This window comes from Solea solea, chromosome 3 (genome assembly GCF_958295425.1).
Source record: "Solea solea chromosome 3, fSolSol10.1, whole genome shotgun sequence".
In the NCBI taxonomy this organism is placed as follows: domain Eukaryota; kingdom Metazoa; phylum Chordata; class Actinopteri; order Pleuronectiformes; family Soleidae; genus Solea; species Solea solea.
Genome location: NC_081136.1, coordinates 15,112,787 through 15,135,880, shown reverse-complemented (window position 1 = coordinate 15,135,880; position 23,094 = coordinate 15,112,787). Strand labels below are relative to the sequence as shown.

Genomic DNA, 23,094 nt, shown 5'->3' with positions numbered 1-23,094 from the left:
AAGCCGACAAGATTGAACAACCAGAGTCGCCCTTATTAATAGCAGAGGAGTGTGCGTAATCGATGGACACATGCTGCTGATACAATATTGATTTTATTAATGTGCAATTTGATCTGCTCTATCAGTTGTAATGGAATCAAAATAATACAATTACAAGGGAGAGTGCCGGTGTTTGCCGGTGCTGTGTGACAGTGTCGCAGCACAAGGCGTTGATCCATTATATTTTCATTCAAGCTCTTGTCTGAATAATTATTTCATATGAGCTGTTGGCATCAAGTAAAAGCAATGACAAATATGTTTGGTAATCATATTTACAGTCTGTTCTTGTGCAGTTTGTGCATGTTCCTCCATGCACTTTACGGATTAGTGAGGTTACCCTCAGGCAGAAGTAATGCACTGACCCTGTATAATGACTCATAAACAGGCCTCTGCTCCAGTGGCTGACATCTGTCCCTGCCTCCACCCTCTCACCTTGACTTTCTACAGTTCAGTAGCAAGATGCACATCTATTCTCTCAGTGTCCTTAATTAAAACCTGTCTCCCTCGCCCGCTCGATCTTTCTCTCAATGTAACTTTCACTTTAATAGCTCCTCCCAAAGGTTGGACTCAGGTCAACACAACTGTGTCACCCTCCAACCCACCCAGTCTTCTGTCTCAGCTGCAATAAAGAGCTTACATCTCCTCATTTACTCGTCAAAGTCTTGAAACCTGTGCACCTAAAGCTGTGTTGCGCTTCTTATCTGTTGCTCAGAGCTTGCTTTTTCTCCTTATCCCCTCGCACCCACCACTCTTCAAGTTATTGCATGCATCTTTCTGTGGGAAATTGACAGAATTGGTTCAGATGAGCAGTTGGCCCCATCGTCCACCCCAGAAAAAAGGAAGTGGCTAATTGTGTATCTTTTTCAAAAGTGACACCTTGAGAGTGGATGAAAGTTGAGCAGGAGAACAAAGGAAAAGAACATACTGGGAGTGTGTTGCTATACATAAACCACTAGTTCCCCCCACTGTTTGTAGCTAATAAGGACAATGCAAAATCCTGTCTAGCACAGTGGGAACCGGCTCAGCCCTGTCAGATACGCCTCTCGCTTTGAAAGCTAAGTCATGGCATATAATCATGCAATCAGTTCCCTGATTTGAACGGAGCACCATAATCCTGGGCTCACTGGAACTTGCCATGTAATATGTCGTGTTCTCTTATTTCCAGCTCACCTAATTAGTTTTTAATTCACTCTGCTAATATCAGCTCACCTAGCAGGTTCAGGAGGCCCTAATCGAATAATGGAAGAGATTGTTTTGGCAAGTTTTACTCAGCACCTGCTACCTATCTGTGTCCTTCTGTGTTGGCAAGTGGAGGCATGAAATTGATGCTCCACACATGGCTATCATGTGCAATCCAGCATGGGCCTAATATGGTGTGATTAGGGCCAGTTATCCAGCGGTCACACCTACGGCAAACACACCCACTGTGAAACCACCGCCTCAAATCTTTGTCACATCAGCTTAGCGTGTTGTTTTGATGTAGCTACACATAAACAAAGGGTTTTTGATAAATACAAAAAAAAAATATCTCTCTGTTGATACTAAATGCCCGTTACATGGGTTTACACGGTCCTGAATAAGCTAGTGTAGCAGCGTTTAAAACATTGTTTTCAACTGTTTTGTGTTATTTCAAGACAGCTATATTGTGCTAGTAAAAGAGGCTATTAACAGTTTAGAGCAGGGGTCTCAAACCCAAATGACCTAGGGGGCTTTTGTGGGGTTTTGTGAAAAGGACATTGAAATAGTAATATTAATAGATGATATTCCACATAATTTCAAAATAAAAGTGTCTGTTTTGATATGGAACGATAAATGGTTCACAATATAAATGTATTTATGATACATAATTAATCTATCAATTAAGAAAACATAGAGACAGAAATATCTCACTATAAAGTGGTGGGCCACAAAAAGTTGGTTGGGGGGGCCACATGTGGCCCGCGGGCCGCAAGTTTGAGACCTCTGGTTTAGAGTATGGCTGATAATACAATGAAGCAACCATGAACATTTTCAGAAGTGAATTCTACTGCTCAAAAACCCAATTGTTCTGCAGTTTCATGGGATGAACAGTTCTGCTGCTGTTTACACAAATGCTCCCCTCACTCAGGTCTGATAGTATTGCTTGGAGAGCCTGTTTTTGGATAAAAGGTGCAACATTTGCATGCTGCGTCCTGTTACATCGTTTCTGGTCACAAAGACGAAACAGGGTCAGAATAATATCATCAACAACAACATAAATCACCAAAAATGTATGCACTAAGGCTTTAAATCACTCTCATTCTCAGACATGATCAAGCCTCCGGTACTTTTCTTTGCCTTGGCTAATCTGTAGTCAACTTTTTAAGCCTCTTCAAGAGTAATTCACTCCATTTAATGTTATCAGTAAATCTACTAAGCAGATTGTATGGAAGTTCAGTGGCTTTTTGCCCTTGAGCTCTCCAATCCACGCTCATCAGGTCTAAGCGTGAGCGTCAACACCGTGACAGCTGATTCATCACACAACCACACCCTCTTCACTCCCTGCTGAAATGCCAGCGAGCATTAGTGTTGTTCTCCAGACAGTGTTCTTTCCCCCCGACTCTCTCCCACCTGAGTGACCACTTCTTTCCATGTGTGAAAGAGGGCTGTAATGCTATCTCATCACTCAGTGACAGCTGGCCACTCCCCATCTCGCACTGCAAGCTCTGATGACAATGACTTTCGTATCACACTCACCAGATTCACAGTGGTGTTACGGCCTGAGTTTACAGCGACTGATCTTGTCACAACACATTACTTTTGGACTGGGCTTTGCCCGAGAATTCCTGCCTTTGAAGAGCTTTTCCCTTTACCTCTTATATTTCTGCTGAAATCACAGTTAGTCATCCCTTTTTGCAGTGATCTGTTCAAACACAGAACTTTTACTCCTTTTTCCCCTCTAACCACTGAATGAGTGTGTTGGTGTCGGTGCTTGATTGACAGCTTAGCCAGATGGCTGCTTTGCTCCAGAGAAAAAAAGTAGACTGGGCATCTATTGCCTGTAAGCCACTAAGCGAAGTAGTAAGAAGAGTGACAAAGTCAGCATTAGAGGGAGGAGGGTGTGGCAGATGAATGGATGTGTGTGACTTTTAAACAAGGGCCTGCTGTTTGATTACAGGTTCAAACCAGTAGAGGTACGTCTGCTGCTATTTTAGGAGATGCTCTGATGGGTCAGAGCAGAAGTTTCAGACAAATAATCCCGATATTTATATTGTATTTGATATTGTTATGTGTTTTGCAGCAGCCTGCTACTCTTACCCAGTGATTGAAGGTTGACAATACTGCAGCAAATTCAGCATACATTTAACAAATCAATTGACTCTAGGCTATAATGTCTGATCTTTATAACCTAATAGTATTCAAAACTAAGAAACAAAAACCATACATTATGAATTGCTGTGTACTTGGGCTGAATGAATTATTATTATTACTAATATTGGATGATTGATATCATGTTTTTGTGTCAAGATTAAGTTCAAGATTTACTGTGTAAGATTTAAAATGTGGTGGAGCACTACCAGACAATACCATCAAAACATGAACTATATTATGGCACAGGAATGAGAGCTTTTAGATATGTTTGAGTTACAGTGTTAAGTTGTATAGAAGATATAACAGTCAAATAGAGAAGAATTAAATGAGCGGGTTGCTAATTGCATTGTTTCAAGTTGTAATTTCTATTTGAAAATGATACATTGTTCAGCCCTACTGTGCACCATCTCTTTCTGTGGGCGGTTCAGAACATATTAAAGAGAGTATGTTTTTTTTTTATAGACGTAATAATGTCTTTTTACTGCATAGAAAGAAAGGTTTACAATCAACCAGTCATCTCAATTCATCATTAACAAATGAGTTGAACATATTATAATCTTATTATCTTATAATATTGCTATTTGATATTTGTCAGAAACACAGTAAATGCACATACACAGTATATTAAATATTATACTGTGTATACTTGTCTGAAGGTCGTTAAAAAAATTACTATTATAATCATTTAGAATAAATAGTTTAACATCATTTGTAAAATTACAACACAGTATGACAAATATTAATCATACTATTTAATAATCAATAATCCTACCGTCTTATGGTACTACATTTTCTGCATTCTCATTGTAAAATAATGTTTACATTATAGGCAGCAGGGTTTGTGGATTAACAATGCCCCTCAAAAGAAAAAAAAGAAAGAAGAAGATATATATATTTTTTCCCAGTTGAGAGGAGGTGATAATTGCCCAGGGACACAGTGATTACCATTGTAGATAAATAATGATATTGGACAGGGGTGAATGTGGACATGTGGGAAGTGTTTCCCCCCCGCTAATAGCTACAGTATATGTGCTGGTAATCTATCAGGTTCTTATTCCTTAAAGTGGCTGCTGTTTTGCCGCCTAACACACAGGCCCATACTTGCTTTTCTTGTTTTTTGACCAAAATCTGCCCCAGACCATTGGAATAAATGCTCTACCAAGCCTCTGTTCATAAACACTTCCATTTATATAACAAAAGCAAAGCTTTTATCTCAGTGTTTTTCCTCATCCAGCTTCCCACACATTCGCGCACACGTCTGAGAGACTTGTTGCCAAGTGTCGAGGATATAGCACTAATTAGAGATTGGTCTCTTCGGGGGGGCTCTCCTTTTAATGATCAAACTACTAATCAAAGCTCCTTTTCTGTTTCTATTGTGTGTTTTTTTCTTCTAATTTGTTCACTGGTGCTCCACCACGTCCAGCCACACCAGACTGCTCTCTTCTCCCCCACATCCCTCTGTTTTCCTACATCATTTCAAGGTCCTTGAAAATCAAGACGCTTTTTAGAATGTGCAATTAGGTTATTTCTGCTCCAGTTGCTACGTTCCACAAAAATGTATTTAATGTTGTTTTGCCGAGGCTGCACTCGTCTTTTCTCCCCTCTGTTGGTTGGTTCCACGTGGGTAGCAAACTGGATCCATGCCAAGTCCTTGCACCTGTCCCTCAAAAAGAGACACACACACACACACACACACACACACACACACACACACACACACTGCATCCTGCATTGTCAAGGTTATGAGATAGCATAGCCGCGTCCCAATAGGAGGGGAAGGCAGAACGCAACGGAGACAGAAAGGAGACACCAGGGAGGAGATTGAATAAGTAAGAGAGGAGAGCACACAGAGCAGACAAGTGTTTGAAAGAAAACGAGCACTGTTGAGAAATGGAACCTGTAACGATGGTACGAACGACTCGCAAGCTCCAGCCAAGGGAAATGATAGGAGAAAAAAAAGAAATGAAGGAGATGAAGAGAGAATTCAGAGAAAGAGAGATGGCAGTCTGCACGTCGTCCCCCATCCTTAGGCACATGCTATTCAAAGCCCCGTAATTTGTGTCATTAATTAAAAAGCTGATGGGATAGAGTTAAGGGGTTTGCACTCTGCACAACTCCTTGGCTGAGAGAGAGAAAGATGGAAGAAAGAGAGATTGGGGGGGGGGGGAGAATTGCAAAAAATATTGCAGCCATTCTGCCATGAATCTCTATTAGCGGCTAATGATACCATTCTGATACGTCTCAACCATTAGTGCGAAATTGGGAAGCATTAATTATTCAAATGAAAATCCATACAGCTGCCGCTCACATGACAGTGTTGCTGCTCACATTAGCCAAAGGTCCCCCATCGTTAGTCACTCTACATGTGTGTTCTGTGGGAGCGTCACTAAAATTAGCATAAAGTCAGGTAAAAACTAATTGTATTTGAGTGCAGGCTGCATTATACATTAGCAACATAACTTTTGTAATGAAACAAAAGAAAACAAAAATAATAATAATTTCATTTGACTGAATATCACATTATCTTTTTTAATTTTTTTGTAATGAATGTAACATTCATTATACAACCTTTTCCTTTTCAGCTTTTCAGTAAATGTACTTTACTAACAGCTTGCCCAGTTAGATAAGCTGCAGATTCAGCCATGTTGCTTTTTCTAGCTTTATGTGTTTGGCAGGTTAAAGCCAAACTCCAAGCTGCAGGAACACAGATCAGCGAGTTTTTGCTTTGCCCAAAGCTGTTGTCAGAATTAGCTCCAACCTGGCTACTGAATGGTTAACCACTGATCAGCGTATAGGATAACACCTAAAGAAAGTGATTAAATAAAAACAAATGCATGTTCCTAACCAAAACATTCTGTCTGTCCGCCTGGCAAGTATTTTGTAAGAAAAAATACTAATCCTTGGTACGTCTAATGATCCATCTCCAGTTACAGATCACAGTCAATCGTCAAGCCCAGGAAATCTGTCAATTTACATTTTCATCCTCATCGCCAGCAATGCAATTTCCTCCCTCTGGTTTGTTTTGGCATCTAAAGAAGGATGGTTACAGCTGCTCATCGTTTTCCCTCAAAGGAAATGTGCCAGACCTTTTCAAGTCTCCATGAGGTACCAACTGTCACTGCAAAAGCCCAATGATGAACTGTTGTCTAATGTCAGGTGACAGACTGATTGGACCGACTGATCATCCATCAAAATAATTGTCAAATTATAACATTAAGCTGCAGCTGAAACCACTCCAGCCAATTAAGTTGGCGAAATCTGATGAGTCCTTTCTTAACGCCACGGACCCCAAACTCCTCACGGCAGCGGCGTGTTTTATTCAAATTCTTCCAACACCATGTTTGCCTTCGAATAATTGGATGACCACCGAGTGTTTTGATTGCATTATTCAAATAATAAGCTCATCACTTTACTCTGTGTCGTCAAGTTGACTTCGCTGAAGCACACTGTGTTAGACGCCGTCGTGATTTTCATGAAAATCAACATCATTTAGGAGATAATTATGTCTAATTTATCCATAAATGAGAGGACATATGTAAAAAGCTGTGTGATCTGTGTGAGTGCCAGAATAGAATGAGGGACATGCTTTAGTTGTCTACTTACTGTGTCTTCAGGACAAAGCTTTTCAAGTGCTTTGTGACAGAGGTGCAGACTTAACCCTTACACAAAGGTAAGACTCCCCTCGGAGTGTTGTTTTCATTCATATTTGTTTGGGTATTTCTAAGTGACAGAGGAAAGATAACTAAGTGCTTTTTAGTTACTCAGTGACGTCCAGGACCAACATTGTATCACAGTCACAATAGCGGCTGGGTGGGTTGGTGTAAAGGAGCTTTTCAAATGAATCAATTCCCCGTCTCACTCTGCTTCCTCCCACTGCTCCTCTTGTATCTGTGACACAATATCTCCCCGGCTTGTTTAATAGGTACACCTCAGCCTGAGCCACACAGTATATGTAGTGAAACACCAGCGGACGTAACATGAACAAATTGATTCGAGTGATCTCACAGGTGACCTTGCCGCGTTCAGCTCCGTGCTCCGGTCACGCAAGAGGGCCAGATGCTGAACTGCAGCTCGGGGAGTGGCATGTTTTCTTGTCAGGGATTTCATCCACATCCTTTACCCCATTTTCACGCCATCTCCCCTGGCGATTGCGTCGTATACCACTTCTCACATCCCCACCGCTAATGCCTTTCTCTATAGATCATTACCCTCCTCTCTCCTCACCACTGTTAGCGATCGCTCAATCAGAAATGCCCCGGCCTCCCTGCAGTCCCTGTTGTGTGGCTGTTGCTCACAGGGGGTGAAGAGGCTTCACTCCGAGACGTTTAGCTGTTTACTTTGATTTGATCTATGGGGCCACGTTCAGTTTGGAGTTAATGGCAAATTTGAGTTTGCCTGAAATGGCGGTGCTGAAGTAGCCTGGAGCTATTGTTGCTCAGGCCGGGTATGGACTCATAGTATTTCAATGACAGCTGGAGTGTTTGGTGTTGATGATGTGCTGTGTTGTCCCCGTATACAGTTTTTATGATCTGACAAACACAGACTACGTGCTGAAAGCTATTCCCATCCCTGTTATTTTGTTCTCTCCTGCTCTTTTAGCCCACATGTCACTGCTCCGCCGCATACTCTATTTTGCATTGGCTCTTTGCCTTGCATTTACATTGTTCTCCTCTAATAACTTTCTCATTTTTCAAACTTTACCCCACACCTACCCAGCGACCTCCATACCTCACTCTGTTGCACTCTCCATTTGGTGAAAAGGACTCTTGTAAGCTCTGGTAACAGAGGTTAATCCTCTCTTATTAGAACCAGGATTACTGGAGTGAAAGGGACAGGAGCAGACTTGCTGTGTGAATCCTAACCACCACTGCAAATGGAAGAGATCAGAAAAATGCCGTGACTGACATAAAAGACTTGTCAGAGAAAGTGATATATGCACTTCAGGTTTATAATAGTTTTTCAACACAGCAGCTTTCAAGGCAGATTTCCCATTGTTGCTGTGTGTTTAGCTGTTCAAATGTTTTCAAATGGTAAAGGATATGTTAATATTGCACTAATCTTTGCCTTTGGACACGTGAAAGAGATTACTCATAGGGCTTTAATGAGAGTCAATGACTCTACAGTTATTTGGGTTTCAGTGTCTGAAAGGATTTATTCCGATTGGAATTTACAGTTCCTTCGTTTACCTGGACGTAAAATGAAATGATCTGATTGTGGTGCGCACGCATCGAGTGTTCAGTCGGAAGGGACTATTGGAGCGGAAGAAGAAGCGAAACACTGCATGTGTCTGCTCGTCCCCTCGCTGTCCACTATCCGTCTCATTTCCCCCTCTTCTGTGTATGGAAATATGTCACATTACATGGATTCGCCCTCTCGTTCAGACTGAATGGGCTGTATTGGATCAGAGTGCTCTTTCACTCCTCTGTGGTGTTCCTCTTTTTCTCTTGCACGGCAGCTCTATTTTCAACATTCTTTATCCGTTTCAGTGTCTTTACTTCCAATGGCAGGCAGTTGTGTCACTGCCTTATTGCTAGTTTAAGGCTGAGAAGTCGAGCAGCGATTGGTGGAGACCAAAACAGAGTTAAAAACTCACTGAACACTCCACTCCACTGGCAGGTTGTAAACTGAGACCAAGTCTGCTGTCCACTTACGTTTGTGGATTGTTGCTAACATGTTCGCCGTACCCGATTTATCAGGTCTTTTCATTCCACTGCCCCCATGTGGACAAAAGCAGTCCATGAATACAGCTGTCATAAATGATGAAACATTGTCAGACTACTGACGTGTGCAGTGACAAATGTACTTGTACTTTAAACTTGAAAGCTTGCTGCTTGTCCGGGTGTTTTTTATGGCTTCAGAAAAAAAAAACCCCTGTGCTGTACATCTGTTTTACACATCCCCATCTCACAAACATGTTATACAGTTTAAGACGTGATTAATCTGTCTCTTTCGGACAGGCGCGTGTGATGCAGTACTTTTTTTCTCCTTTTACTGTATGATAAAATGTGTCTTTTCTACTAACCCCCTGTTTTACTGTTTTGTGACTGTTATAAAATAAAGACAGTTATGACATCATTAATCTGTTCTTTATTTTTTTCTGTCCTTCTCTCCCCTTCATGCCTAAAAATAGAAGTGGAACAAAAAGGTAACTAAATACCAACAACTTTTCCTTTTCACCTGCGTATTCATTTTAGTGTATGTCTGCTGCTTTTAAGTTTCATTTACTTTTTGGTGACGGGTTTGCTGAAACAGGTTTTCGACATTCGTATGTTTACGCTCGTCATATGGTCCATTGGTGAGGTTAGACATGTCATTCATGGGGAAAATTGATTTGTCCAGAGAAACTTTATTCGAGATAAAAAGTCCAAAACTGTGAATATTGTCCTGAACTCATATCTTTAATGCCATCACAAACATCTCAGGTCTTTTGACATTGCCACAAATCTAATCATTCTGTATGACAAGGTCATTATAGACCTGCTTGTGCTCTTTTTCAGCTGTAATAACTGAAGATTATTTCAGCTCCGCTTTATCAGCTGCATAATATTAAAGCAGAGAGCTATGTGGGTAATCAATATCTTGTCCAATAAGCTGTCAGCATTTTGGATTATAGCTCTAACATGATGATGACTATAACCTTCAGGGACACACCAGCCAATACTGAAGACAGATCATAACAGCCATGTTCATACTTTATCAGCACTGCATGATGCTGTAGATTAGAACATATGCTAAATCTTAACATGCGCCCCAGGAGCATTGTGTTTTTATTGATTCTTTTTTTTTTTTTGACTGGGAAATATGGCCATTGTCACATATTAAATATAATGCTGGATTAAAGTCAAAGATGTAAATGAAATCATTAAACACGAGTCAAGAGTTCCGCTTTAATAGCTCTGCAGTAAATTTCTGGTTTCATCGTCGTCATTAATTAATGACACATCACTGAAAACTGTGGCAAAGAGAATGAGATATGAAGGAGAAGTAGAAGTTAAAAAAGCATTTTTAAGAAGTGACTTTGCTGCTGCGGTACGTGTTTTGTCAATTCCCCATGAAAGCCATGATTGCTTTTGTATCACTTCTCGTGCGTCTTTCGTTCACTCTTCCATCTCAGTGCTTACCACCATTGAAAAGCATGTTTTCAACATGTGCAGATTCTACTATGCTGCTCATACAAAGCTTAGACCCGTTCTGACCTTGTCCCTCGGCACATGTAGTCTCTCCCAACAGTATACTGTAGATATGAAACAGCCCTCTTAGCATTTAGCACAGCAACTGCTGAGATGTGTGCCGAGGTACTACGTCAGCGGGCCTCATCTTGGCACATTTTTCACCTGCAGGGAGACACCATGTTTAATCTTGAGAGATTACAAGGGAAAGAAGCCTCTGTTTTTGCACTTTCTTTCTTCTCCTTCTCTTCTGAGCGCTCAACTTTTACCTCTTGACGTGTCTGCAGCGAGAACCTGTCAGCGCAGTGTCAGGCGCTTGGCCCATTACAGTGAAACAAGCTTTCACACACGTGCACATGTGCGCACACACACACACACACACACAGTTTTCATTTGGTGTATTCCGGTTTCAAATATGTCTGGAAAAAAGGGAAAAGTGCTCTGTCTAAATTATTTATTGTTCCTGTCAATCTGACTGCCAGCCAATAATTAATGAATTTATCGCTATTGTTATCTTGGCTTTTCTGCCTATTAATTTTTAAATTTTAATTAAAACTATTTTAGCCTAGGTTTTAGTCATTTGTTGACTAAATTGAGATGTTGTCTCAATTCCCTCAGTCTCACATAATAGGCACAAATTAGCTCTCACAAACAGAGCCTGCTTTTGACCTGCTCCAGCTGTATTGCCTTAGTCTGGCTTTATCAGATTTGAGTACAAACCAGTTCACATATAATTAGTTTACTGTGTGTGCTGTTGTAAATCATGCAGACTCAAAATGCCATGTAGATGAAATAATGGACAGGCAGTCATTACATAGATGATGTAATTACTGTATTTTGTTGTTTTGTTTCCCCTCTCCTTGTGGGCTGCCTTGGCCAATAATTAAAGCGTAGCAATTTATATTTTATTTTTTTTCTTACTAGGATTTGTGTGCTGTACTAATTATAAGGAACTTTTTTAATAAAAGAAACCACTTTGTTTTTATTCATGCAATTATTTGGTAGATATTTGAGAAGAGTTAAAGTATAATTGGAAATAAAGTTAAGATAATTGAAATTAAAAATGTACTTTGTGTTTATGGCGCATATGGCAACATCCTACTGCTTGTTTTTTTTTTCTTTTGGATCAAGTGAAAAGTGATAACCCTCACTAATCCATTCATCACTCCCCATTCTCACACAAATGTGTTTACATAGTGGCTAATTGCTTTAAGAATCAGACGCAAACTACATGAGATGTAAACATATCAAGTACAAGGACATTTCAGACTCAGTTTGAAGTCATTTAAACTGTGTTTGTTATTTTTGTTGAGATCTGTGTAATTTCCAGCCATCATAGAGTCAAGGTTTTGTAATCATGTTGACTTAATCACTAATTACATTCAGTGTAATTCTCACATTGGGGATTGAGGATATAACTGAGCATGTTGGCCTTTCACAGTGACGAAGGCTGAGGTACAGATTTGCACCTCATTTTTCATTGTTGCATTTCAATGCTGTTTTATTTCTTGGCAAATAATACCTGCCAATGTAACTCTGTACTTGTTTTTCCCCTATTTTGGCCCCTCAGTATTCCTGTGCCCAGGGCTTCTGCGCAGAGTCTACCAGAGCGAGCACCTCTTCGAATCGGACCACCAATCTGGAGCCTGGTGCAAAGACCCTCTCCAAGCCTCTGATAAGATCTACTACATGCCATGGACGCCGTATCGCACAGATACACTGACCGAGTACTCCTCCAAAGAAGACTTCATAGCCGGAAGGCCGACAACAACCTACAAACTCCCACATCGCGTCGACGGCACTGGCTTTGTGGTCTACGACGGGGCGCTCTTTTTCAACAAGGAGCGCACACGCAACATTGTCAAGTTTGACCTGCGGACTCGCATAAAGAGCGGCGAGGCCATTATTGCCAACGCCAACTACCACGACACGTCTCCATACCGCTGGGGAGGGAAATCGGACATCGACTTGGCCGTTGATGAAAATGGCCTTTGGGTCATCTATGCCACTGAGCAGAACAACGGACGGATCGTCATCAGCCAGCTTAACCCCTACACACTACGCGTTGAGGGAACCTGGGACACGGCTTACGACAAACGCTCGGCCTCCAACGCCTTCATGATCTGTGGAATCCTGTATGTAGTGAAGTCGGTGTACGAGGACGATGACAATGAAGCAACAGGGAACAAGATTGACTACATCTACAACACGGAACTCAGTAAAGACGGCTTTCTTGACATTCCTTTTCCCAACTCTTACCAGTACATTGCCGCTGTGGATTATAATCCCAGAGACAACCTGCTGTATGTTTGGAACAACTACCACGTGGTGAAGTACTCCCTTGACTTTGGCGCATTGGACAACAGACTCGGTAAGTACCCCCTTATTTATTCATTTCCTCCAGTTTCTCGAAATTAAAGTAGTGTATTTAGCCGTTAAGTGATTCTGAAAAGGTGCATTGTGCTGAAATGTTCAAGGGTATATGGAGAGAGCTGTGTGAATGATAACAGGACATCAGACAGGTGTGCACCTCTGCACTGAAGACAAGCATTGCCAGAGGCATTCTTTTTGGGGGGTTGTTCGTCCATTTTGTTCAAAGGTTTAAATGTGACATGAAGAATGATCAGGACATTGAGGTCAAGGTCACTCTGATCATGTTTTTTTTTCTATCATACACTTATTATATTTGTACTCACATTTCAGTGCATATAGTGAATGGGTTTGAACAGGCAAGGATGCAAACTCGAAATTGGCAGGTTTGTAGAGACGTATGACTGAAAGGCGAAAATTGTATTATGCTATTTAGATGGATTTCATCTACACATTCTTGATACTTGAATGAAGCAAGTCGTCTATAAATGGAGGGATCTCTCAATTCCACAATGTGGAGCAGAAGGTAAAACTACATACTGAGACAATAAACTGTGTGTACATAGCATAATTTAATTCCACTATGTATAGTTCTATACATTCCGTATCACTCGATGCTTCTCACCAGTCATATGACCAAATGGAGATGAGGGACCAGTTCACACATTTGATGACATAGACAAGAAGAGCAGAGCTTAAACCGTGTCTAGTTTTCTAAACCCTGACCCATAACAATACACTCCCACTCTGTACATATATATAAAAATCTCAAGATACAATTCCATATGAAGTTCTGTAGATGAACTAGGTTAAACACATTTTGCAGCAACTTCTATTTTAGCAGAATCAAAAAGAGATAAAAACAAAAAAAAAAAATAGAAATGTAATCAACTTCAATCACCGGTCTGTCTTTCACTGTTGCCTTTGCCGAGGAACAAGTGACTGTTCTTGTTAAACTTCCCAGAAGTGCTTTTGAAAAGTCTAATTTCTCCACTCTATAGTTCTTTTTATAAATTGGTGCTTGTGAGGGAAGCATGAAATGGAAAAAATAACCTTTTTTGGCACAACACAGTAATTCTTTGTGCTATCTCATCAACAGCTCTAGTCAAAAATGTCACAAGTTATTTGACTGTGAAGTCCCTGGCTCGGCTTTCTCCTCCGGAGCTTTCTCTACCTGCTGTTTGCCAGTTTAATTTGTTTCCCTCAGCTGGCTGTTAGTTTACCCCCAATATTTTTTTATACACACAAGTCCTGCTTCAACACACCCAATATTATATTCATTCATTCAGTGACTATGCACTGTTTGGTTTTGACGATACGCAGCTACACATAATATAATTTGTTGTGGTTAAGCAGAGAGAAATGGTGTTGTTTTGTGCCTTTTGTATTAAATGTTTATCCATCATTTTTTTAAACAGGGGCATGCAACGATAACACACACACTTTCACATACAAATGCAAATTCCCTTTCTCTCGACTTCCCGGTGAGATGTTGAGTTGTGTGTTTGTCTTTTGTTGTGCAGAATAGACTGCCTTCCAAAGGGTCTGCTGCATGAATATAGATAGTAAAATGTTGCATTAAATAGATGGATGGAGTCAGAGAACAAATATAAATGTCAGATAAACAAACTGATCAGGGAATGAAAGAGTGATTGAATGGACTCTAAAGTAATAAACAGATTGATCAACTCCAAGAAGAAATATGGGATTCAATGTGGTTAAAGCAAGTTGTTAGCCGCACCCATTTTCCACAATATTGCATGATGAGAGGAGACTACTTAATAAGGTGGTAGGAAAATGTGTTTGGATCAGCACCGAGGTGATCTACTTCTTCACAGCACACAAATAAGTTTCGCTGCTGCTGCTTCATATTATTTGTACTATTTATGTGCCTCACCAATTAGACTGTATTGATCAGTGAGGTAAATGTGACAAAGGCAAACTGCGCCAATCGGTCACAGAAATACACAACAAAAACACACGGATTTCCTCTGCAGTGTGAAAATGTAAAGTTGATGCAGTCATTCAGTAAATTTGACTGAACAAACCCAGCATCGTTTGCTGGGTGTCTGTTCACACTCTGAGAAAAGGTGTTACTCATCATTTGTGATGGTGATCATTTGTAACACCGACTCGTTTACACTCGTGCTTCCACCTTCACGAGCATGCATGACCTGCTATACCAGTGGAGCATGGTATATGGGCAACAGAGCAGGAGAGATGTGACCAAAGCCACAGCTGCGGCCCACTGCTGCATGCCAAATCACATGGGCCAGAGCACAGCACATGCTGGAACACATTAGGCAGGTGCAGGTTAACGACATCTGCACTCCAGCACTATTCTATTGTGTCTTATTTCTAACACTGTTCATACATGTTGATCGATTCTATGTATTTCTTTATGAAATAAGCGAAAATAATCTTTAATTTAACATTAATACAAGACTCCAGATTCAAGAGTCCTCTGCTGATCCGTATACTGGCTAAAAATCTCTTCCATAGTCAAAGCCGAAACAGCCTGTTTTCAAGGACAGATGATCTATGCCTGGAAGTGCTTCCATGACAACTCCACTGATAATTAAATTCACTGAATTGGTGATAAAAAAAAAAAAAAAAAATGTGCTGCACAGACTGCTGTTTGCAGCGAGATATAAAAGCTCTCTTACTATCACTCTTTTTCATGAGCAGATTCAGTGAACAACACACAAGGACAACTAAAATAAATGTCTCTATGGTCCTCTTTTAATAACATCAAGGAAGAGCAAACGTGCATACATTCACAGTACATCCCGTAGTTAATTAATCCGGAGCATTCAGGAAGATGACGCACACTGAAACGAGACAGGACTTTCTATTGCTGTCAGAAGATCAAAACTGTGCTCACTAATTTTCTAAGACCAAGTTGACCTCCAGAGACAAGTATTTTCTCTCAACTGTCCATGACCCAAATCTGCACCGCTTCCTTCACTGAACGCTCCACCAAGGACAGTTTGGAATACACAGAGCAGGCTTGAATTTCTCTGTTGAGAGTCCAGCTTTCTGCTCGCAGCCAACTGTGCCTTTCATTCCTGCCAGATAACCCCACAGTCTCAGTGCGGATCTCTGCTCCAGTGGTTCAAGGTTTGCAACTGTCAACTAAATCCCTCTTAGGACTGAACTGAACCCAGTCAATATAATTCTATTAGAATATCTTATGATATATAAACCGTGTCTAAATTAACTTTTTACCCCCCCAATCCAGAAACCTGGGTGTAAAATTTGAGGTTCTTGCATTGGATTTTGAAAAAAAAGAAAAACTTAAAAAAACCCTGAATATCCCATAAATGTTTAATATTTAAAGAGAGATGTCATGTGACCATCACTGCCTAGCCACAGTGATGATGTCAATGGTGTGGATTTAAATTTTTTAGCTGATTTTAGCTAATTTTGTAAAGAAACACATCACATGATACTGGTAGCGGTGGATGTAGATGTTCCATAGTCGAAAACAAAGGGGACACATCTGCCTCTTAGGTCAGCCTTAAAGGGCAGGTATCACTAAACTGCTCATTGACCTCCACTGAATACTCAGGACCACCCAAACAAACTTCCCATCTTGAACCCCATCATACAGACCACTGCTTTCCTTCAGAGAACATTATGCGCTATTACCAAAGCCAAAATTAGCCACAGCTCTTGTTTATTATTCCCCAGTGTGGAAATAAACCAAATACTAAATTACTAATTTATTAAATAGTTTTAGCCTAATACCAGTATCTTGTATTTAAGCTTTCTTTTTTTTGTTGTTGTGCTCTTTTGTAAGTTGTATCAGGAAAAGGCATCTGCCAAATAAATAAATGTAAAGTATGTTGCATGATATTAGAGTCAACCTAATAGGCAGTAGAACTGCTTTACCCTTTGAAAATCAAAAATCCAAACAAATACAGCACAAATATGAAATACAGCTACATTGTGTCTGATGTTGATTTAGAAATAATGGTTATGCCAGATGCAGAGTTACTTCCCCCACTTCATCTGATACACGATAACAGGATATAACAGATTAATAATAAAAAATGACAAATAACAACATTTCTGACATAAACATATGGTGTTTCTCTCCAACCTGCATTTAGTGTCTGCGCGGCAGTGCACTACTTTGTTTTAAATAAAGATAATGTTTTAACTGAATATTAACAGAGAGTCATCACAAAAATGAAACTTTGTCAAATAAACATTAGTTGTAGTCAACAAAATGTGTAAGCTAACTCAAGCTAGTGTGGTCATTAAAAAAAGGATAACGTTGATCTACCTCTAGTTGAACCTTTTGTGTTAGTCGTTAATATAATGGTGTGTTTTTGATGATTTATTATTCCGCTGTAGATAATCAACAGCATTTTTCGATGTTCAGTCAGACAAACATCTCATGGCTGAATGTGGTGCTGTAGGAGTGAGTCTTTTGTTCACTCATAATTGGTTCTTGGGATAATGGATACATTCACTGTCTGCGAGTCCTGGGATTTTTACCACATGTTTCCATCTGGTCATGGCATGGTGCCAGCCCCGCGGGTTCTCTGACCTTCATTCCGAAATTTTGAGTGCTTCAGAAGTCTTGGCTTGATTTGGAAGTGTCTAGCACATGCTCAATCGATCGAAACGGTTTAATCAGTAAATACAGGCAGGAAAACTCTGGTTCAGAGATGATCCAAGTGTGACTCATTGTGCTTTTGAAGGCACCAAACTATTGTGCTTTGACTTTCATTGCTGTTTCTTTAACCTTCCATTACCTGTCATAGTTGTTGATTGATGGAGTTTGACATGTTATTCTACAGATTCCTATGACACACTGCTGCTCTGATGTGTTGTCACAGATCCTTGTCTTTCTTCAGTACAAAGCTTTAAGGAATGTCTTGCTTTGCAAACAAAATGCTTCCATTCCACTAGAAACAGTCTTACATGATGTGTGAAGCCCTTTTTTTGATGTCAAGGCTTAGGAATGTAGGCTACATGCTTATTTGCAGGCTGCACACTTATCACATGCCTGGTGCACCTCTTTGCAGAGGGCAACATTTTCAGTGTGAGGTGCCAGGCGAAGGATTATAGCTCAGAATGATTTTTCTTACAGATGTATTCCTGTGTGCACACACACAAATACACAGTCTTCTCACAAGCCCTTTAATGCTACAATACAATGAGGCTCTGTTAGTAATGCAGCTTTAGATGTTTAAGCATGGAAACAGAGAGTGCTTTGTTGGTGATCACAGCCTCTTTAACTGTTCTGAGCTACGATCTACGACAGGATACATGTTTAAAAGTACACATATTTTTATTATATTATACTTGATGGGAGGATAGAGCGCATTTTGATTGTGAGCAGGTTTTATTCAGGTTTCTTTATTGCTTGCATTGTGAAGGAAAGTAAATATAGTCGAAACTCTTCTTTTTTTTAGTCCTGACATTCAATTAAAATGCTTTACACTAAAGTTTGGACATTCAGAATCATAATCAAAATCAACTATGACTGCACATGTAAGGAAATTACGTAATTTGTGTACTAAGACATAGACACAAGGAGAAGTTAAACAGTGCAGAAGGATGAAATAAGTATGGTGCAGGAGGAGTTAAATACATTTACAGTTATGGTGAAGTTTTCAGTAAAGCGATGGGAAAAACAAATATTGTAAAACTGTATTCAGATAGGCACTGCTCAAAAAAAATAAAGGGGACACTGAAACAACGCATTCTAGATCTCAGTTAATGAAATATTCTGAAAAGTTTTATTCATTACATAGTGGAATGCGTTAAGAACAAAGTAACAACAAAATCATTAACCCATGGAGGTCTGTATTCCTCATTTATCTATTATACACAATTATACCAAATTATGCACTGCTGCCACAGTCAACAAAATGATTATTATTATGGTTCAGTGTCTTAGCCAGGATCAAACCAATCACATTCTAACCTGTTAACCTGCTTTAAGCTGCAGAAATATAATCACTGAGTTGGCATTTGACACTGTGCACAGTAAAAGACAGTCATGGATGATGCCATGGTCGGGGCACAGGTTTCCTGAGCTGTGGCTCCAGTGATTAGCATTAGTAATGTAGTGTAGGAAATATTCAGCTGCAGCGTCTCATGTTTAGCTGATGCTGAGCATCGGTTCAACAAACAAAAGCGCTGAGGGTGGTTCGTCGCATCAGCTGTAACTAATTAATTTCACGATAGGCCCAAATTAAACGTGTTTGTTGTTGGTTTGTGTGCTCTCTGCACACAGCTGTTGGTACTTGTCAAAGAGTTTGTGAAGAGAAGAACCATTGTACGACCTCAAGTGTTTCTGCACTTCCAACAAATCCAATGGAGCAAGACATTTCAGCATTAGCTTTGTGTCACTGTTGGGGATCCACACTGAATTTGTATTATATTAAAGTTAATAAATGAGGCTTTGGGACTCAGGATTTGGAGTGTAAAGTAAAGTAAAGTGTTTGAGATGAAGTACTACTGTGTGTGTACTCGTGTGTGGATGTTGTGAGGACATAACGTTAAAGGGTTTTTTGGTGGTTAAAAACTGCTTTTAGGGTTCGGCCTTTATTTTGATAAGGGTTTGGGTAAGGGGCGAGGGAGTGTCCACTGTGAAATCAACATTTTCAAACAGCCAAAAATTGACTACTATATCAGACAGTCAGATGTGTGGCATAATTTGGCCTGAGCTGACGTTTGAATTGCAGGTAACATTGCATAGCAAAAGCAAAGTGGGTCTTTGTGTTTGAAGTTTGTGGAAGGCTGAGTCGCTCTGTGTTATATCCTTTTGACATAATCCATGGTTTTGACCGGCATGCCTGACATCACCTTGACCGTGTCAAGACCAGTAGTCCTCATGGAGACAAAAAAACTCTACTGTGTATATGTGTGTATATATATATACATATATATATATATATATGTATATATATATATATATATATATATATATATATATATATATACATATATATATATACACACACAGTAGATGTGTCTTATATTATTAAAGCCTTTGTTTTCTTACCTGTGTAGTGTGTGTATTGTGTAGCGTCAGAAAACGCCGACACATGTGCCGCTTCCGTTTTTCTCACTGATTTATCTCCGCACACCTGGTGTCTCACATTAGTTATCCTCACGTGGCCGATCAGCTGTGTAGTAATGAGCCGAGCTGTTATTTGTCTGTGAAGTTTTTCATCCGATGAATATCAAATCATTCTACTTAAAGAATGTGAAACCGGGGGTTATGTTGTAGTGTGTGTGTGTGTGTGTGTGTCATCTTCTCCTTCACTCTACTCCTTTACCTGTGTGTGTGTGTGTGTGTTCCAGCTTTCTCCAGAGCCTCCAAAATTGCCACATTAAATTTAACAGGCTTGGTGGCACACAAGCTCAGAGTAATTTATTTTGGCCAATCAGCCGAGTAAATCTGATTGGAGGCCTCTGAAGCATCTTTAACTGTCTTTATCACCAATGTCAGCGTTCCTCTGTACAGCTTTGCCTTATCCATATTGGCAGATTCCACGTTTAGTTGACAGTCTTTTCAGAAAAGCCTTCCTCAAGGTTGTTTTTGGCAAACAGTAATGTGCGCAAGGAGTGTGCCTTTACTCTGAGTGAGTCTGAACCCCCGCTCGTCTGCTTACTCTGCTCTTCACTCCATCTGCTTTCTCTGGTGGATCACATGAAGTTTGGCCTTGTTCGAAGCGTGACAGATTCCAGCGTTCTGCAGTTTCACTTGTTCAAAATGGATTCATGTGGCTTTGTTTGTAAGTATTTAATGCACCTCTGCATAGTACTGCACTACAAAACCTTCCATACAAAAGAAGTAGATGCAGAAAAAAAGTAAGAAAATAAGAAAACAGCAAATGAGTTAAAATGCAGCACAAAAACGCACTTTTATTTTTACGTCTTTGCATGCACATGCAGCACATCCCAGCCTGGTGCATATGCTTCTCTGCACTCCGCTGCAGTGTGGACACCCCTATGCATGCCCTCTCAAGTCTCTGAAAGAGAGCTTTGGAATCAGAAATTAATTGCCAAACAATGCATAGCTCCCATCCATTACGGTTCTCATCATGTCAGATGATATCACAGCATTACCGGATGTCTGGCTGCATAATTTACTGCGCCACCCACTTAACCCCCCCCCCCCCCTCTGTGGCCCTGCCACAAAAAGTCCCCATTAAATGACAGCACCTCTATCATCATTTTCTTTTCAAGCCATTCTCCTCAGCACAGGAGGACATGTTTAGCACTTTTGCAGGGTGTATATTGGGGGGGGGGGCAAAATATTGATTTGGTAATTTGGTATCGTCCTTCCTCGTGCAATACGATAATCAATACACCAGGGCAAATATCGATATTTTAATTAATACATGAAGGCACTCTAAAGTAAACAGTCCCTGCCAGTTTCATAGTGTTGACGTCTCCTCGCGGCATTTTGTTTTAGACAGATATCGAGATTATCGCTACATGATCATCTTGGCAATGTATTGATTATCACAGAATTGTATCGTGATATTATTGGTAGCATATCGTGAGGTACCCTGTAATTCCCACCCCAAGTGCAAACAATAGACAACATTGGGATCGAACAGATTTTGAACCTCAGTCGATTTATAATAAATGAGTCATATTTCTGTATTTCAAAACGTCATTACAAGATTAGTCTTCTGGAGAAAGGAATATTACTGTTGAACTGGGGTTGTCAATGAAACATATGAATCCACCACTTTTGTGTAACTTTCATGATATTTTGTGACACCAGGCATTTTGACAGAGAGGAAATACTGCACTTGAGTACCGTTTTTATTTCTGTGCAGTAATAAAACTAAATCCAGCAGTCAGTCAGCTTAGCATAGCATAAGAGCTATTAACACAAGGATACGGATAGAGGGGTTTTGCTTGGAGATAAAAATAAATATCATCGCATCCCACTGTGAATGCTAAAATGATACCCAATATAGCATCATAATTGTATTTATAAATAATAATATGACACTGTAACATTTAAACCTCACTTAAGATTAAACAGTTTCAATGTGGCAAGGCACTATAACTGATTACTGTCAACGCTGGTGTTAGTAGTGCTGCCTAAAACGGTTAAAGGTTAATTCTAATTATCAGGAACATCAACAACAGCTGTAGTATAGATAATGATAATGATAATGATCTCCCAGCTTCCATCTAAGAGAAAGGAAAGCGGCATCCTCACTTCAATAAGCCAAATAAAAGAAGTGAAAAGTTCTTGTTTATTCTTAGACACCCATTAGCAGCCATGATAATGGGTTTGGGCTTTAAGTACACTTAAGTCTAAAAATACACGTCCTGGCTCCCAGAAATCCTATTTTAAGCGGGGGAGTGAGAAGTAAATGGCTGACATCACAGACTGTCCAACATCGCCGACAGTCTGTGAAAGTGCTTCCTGAAGATGTAACCATGCATAAAGGTCCATATACTAAAATTAGCAGAACTATGGGTTCAGCTGGAGGAGTCATTATGCCATTATTTCATTTTTTTTATCTCTGAAAGCCCTCTCCACCTCTTTTGATCTCAAGTCTGCAGACATTTCTCCGAGTCGGTGAACCTTCTCTCTGTGTGGAAATGGCAAGTCATATGAACCGGTTTCATTTCATAACGGCATCGCAGGTTTTTTTGTTTTTTGTTTTTTCTCCTCCTGGTTTGAAGTAGAGTGGGCTTATCTAATGGTGGAAGCCACGAGCCCTGGGATTCAGGGAGAGAAGCTAATTAGTTTGAAACGAAAGCTTTGAAATGAAGCACAAAGCCCCGTGTGTGGTGGAAACAGACTTCATGCATTTGGTGAGGGGGATTTTGTGTAATAGAAGTGGAGCGTGAATGATGAGTCGAGCTGCTGTTTCAATGAGAGGAAGTTGGTGTGCCCACAAAAGTTAGCTTTTTTGGAATAAAAAGGTTGCTTGTGTAGGTGCGAGACATTCTTGAGGCCGACTTTGAGATGTCAACATTTTTATCAAATTAGTTTTAAGAGTGCAATAAACATAATAATTATGAAAAATCAATTGCCTATGTATTAAACAAGAAAAGTTTATCCATTGCCAGTCATATCTTTGTTTTCTAAAGTTTGCCCCCCCCCGCCCACCCACACAGTCCTAGTTCTAAAACCTTCAGCAAAACTGCTTGAGACATTCACTCCTGTAAGGTCACTCACACG

At 40.2% G+C, this 23,094-nt stretch overlaps 1 protein-coding gene across 20 annotated transcripts in view; it reads left to right on the top strand.

Moving 5' to 3' along the window:
- LOC131456295 (adhesion G protein-coupled receptor L3-like) overlaps window positions 1-23,094 on the top strand; it is a 200,830-nt gene that overhangs the window by 107,727 nt on the left and 70,009 nt on the right. For 8 of the 20 annotated variants that reach the window (XM_058624506.1, XM_058624504.1, XM_058624502.1 and 5 more), the window contains exons 6-7: window positions 9,500-9,515; window positions 12,101-12,909. In XM_058624506.1, the coding sequence (XP_058480489.1) occupies window positions 9,500-9,515; window positions 12,101-12,909 (825 nt within the window). The remainder of the gene's footprint in view (window positions 1-9,499; window positions 9,516-12,100; window positions 12,910-23,094) is intronic. The other 12 variants (XM_058624503.1, XM_058624516.1, XM_058624512.1 and 9 more) reach the window with 2 other exon arrangements.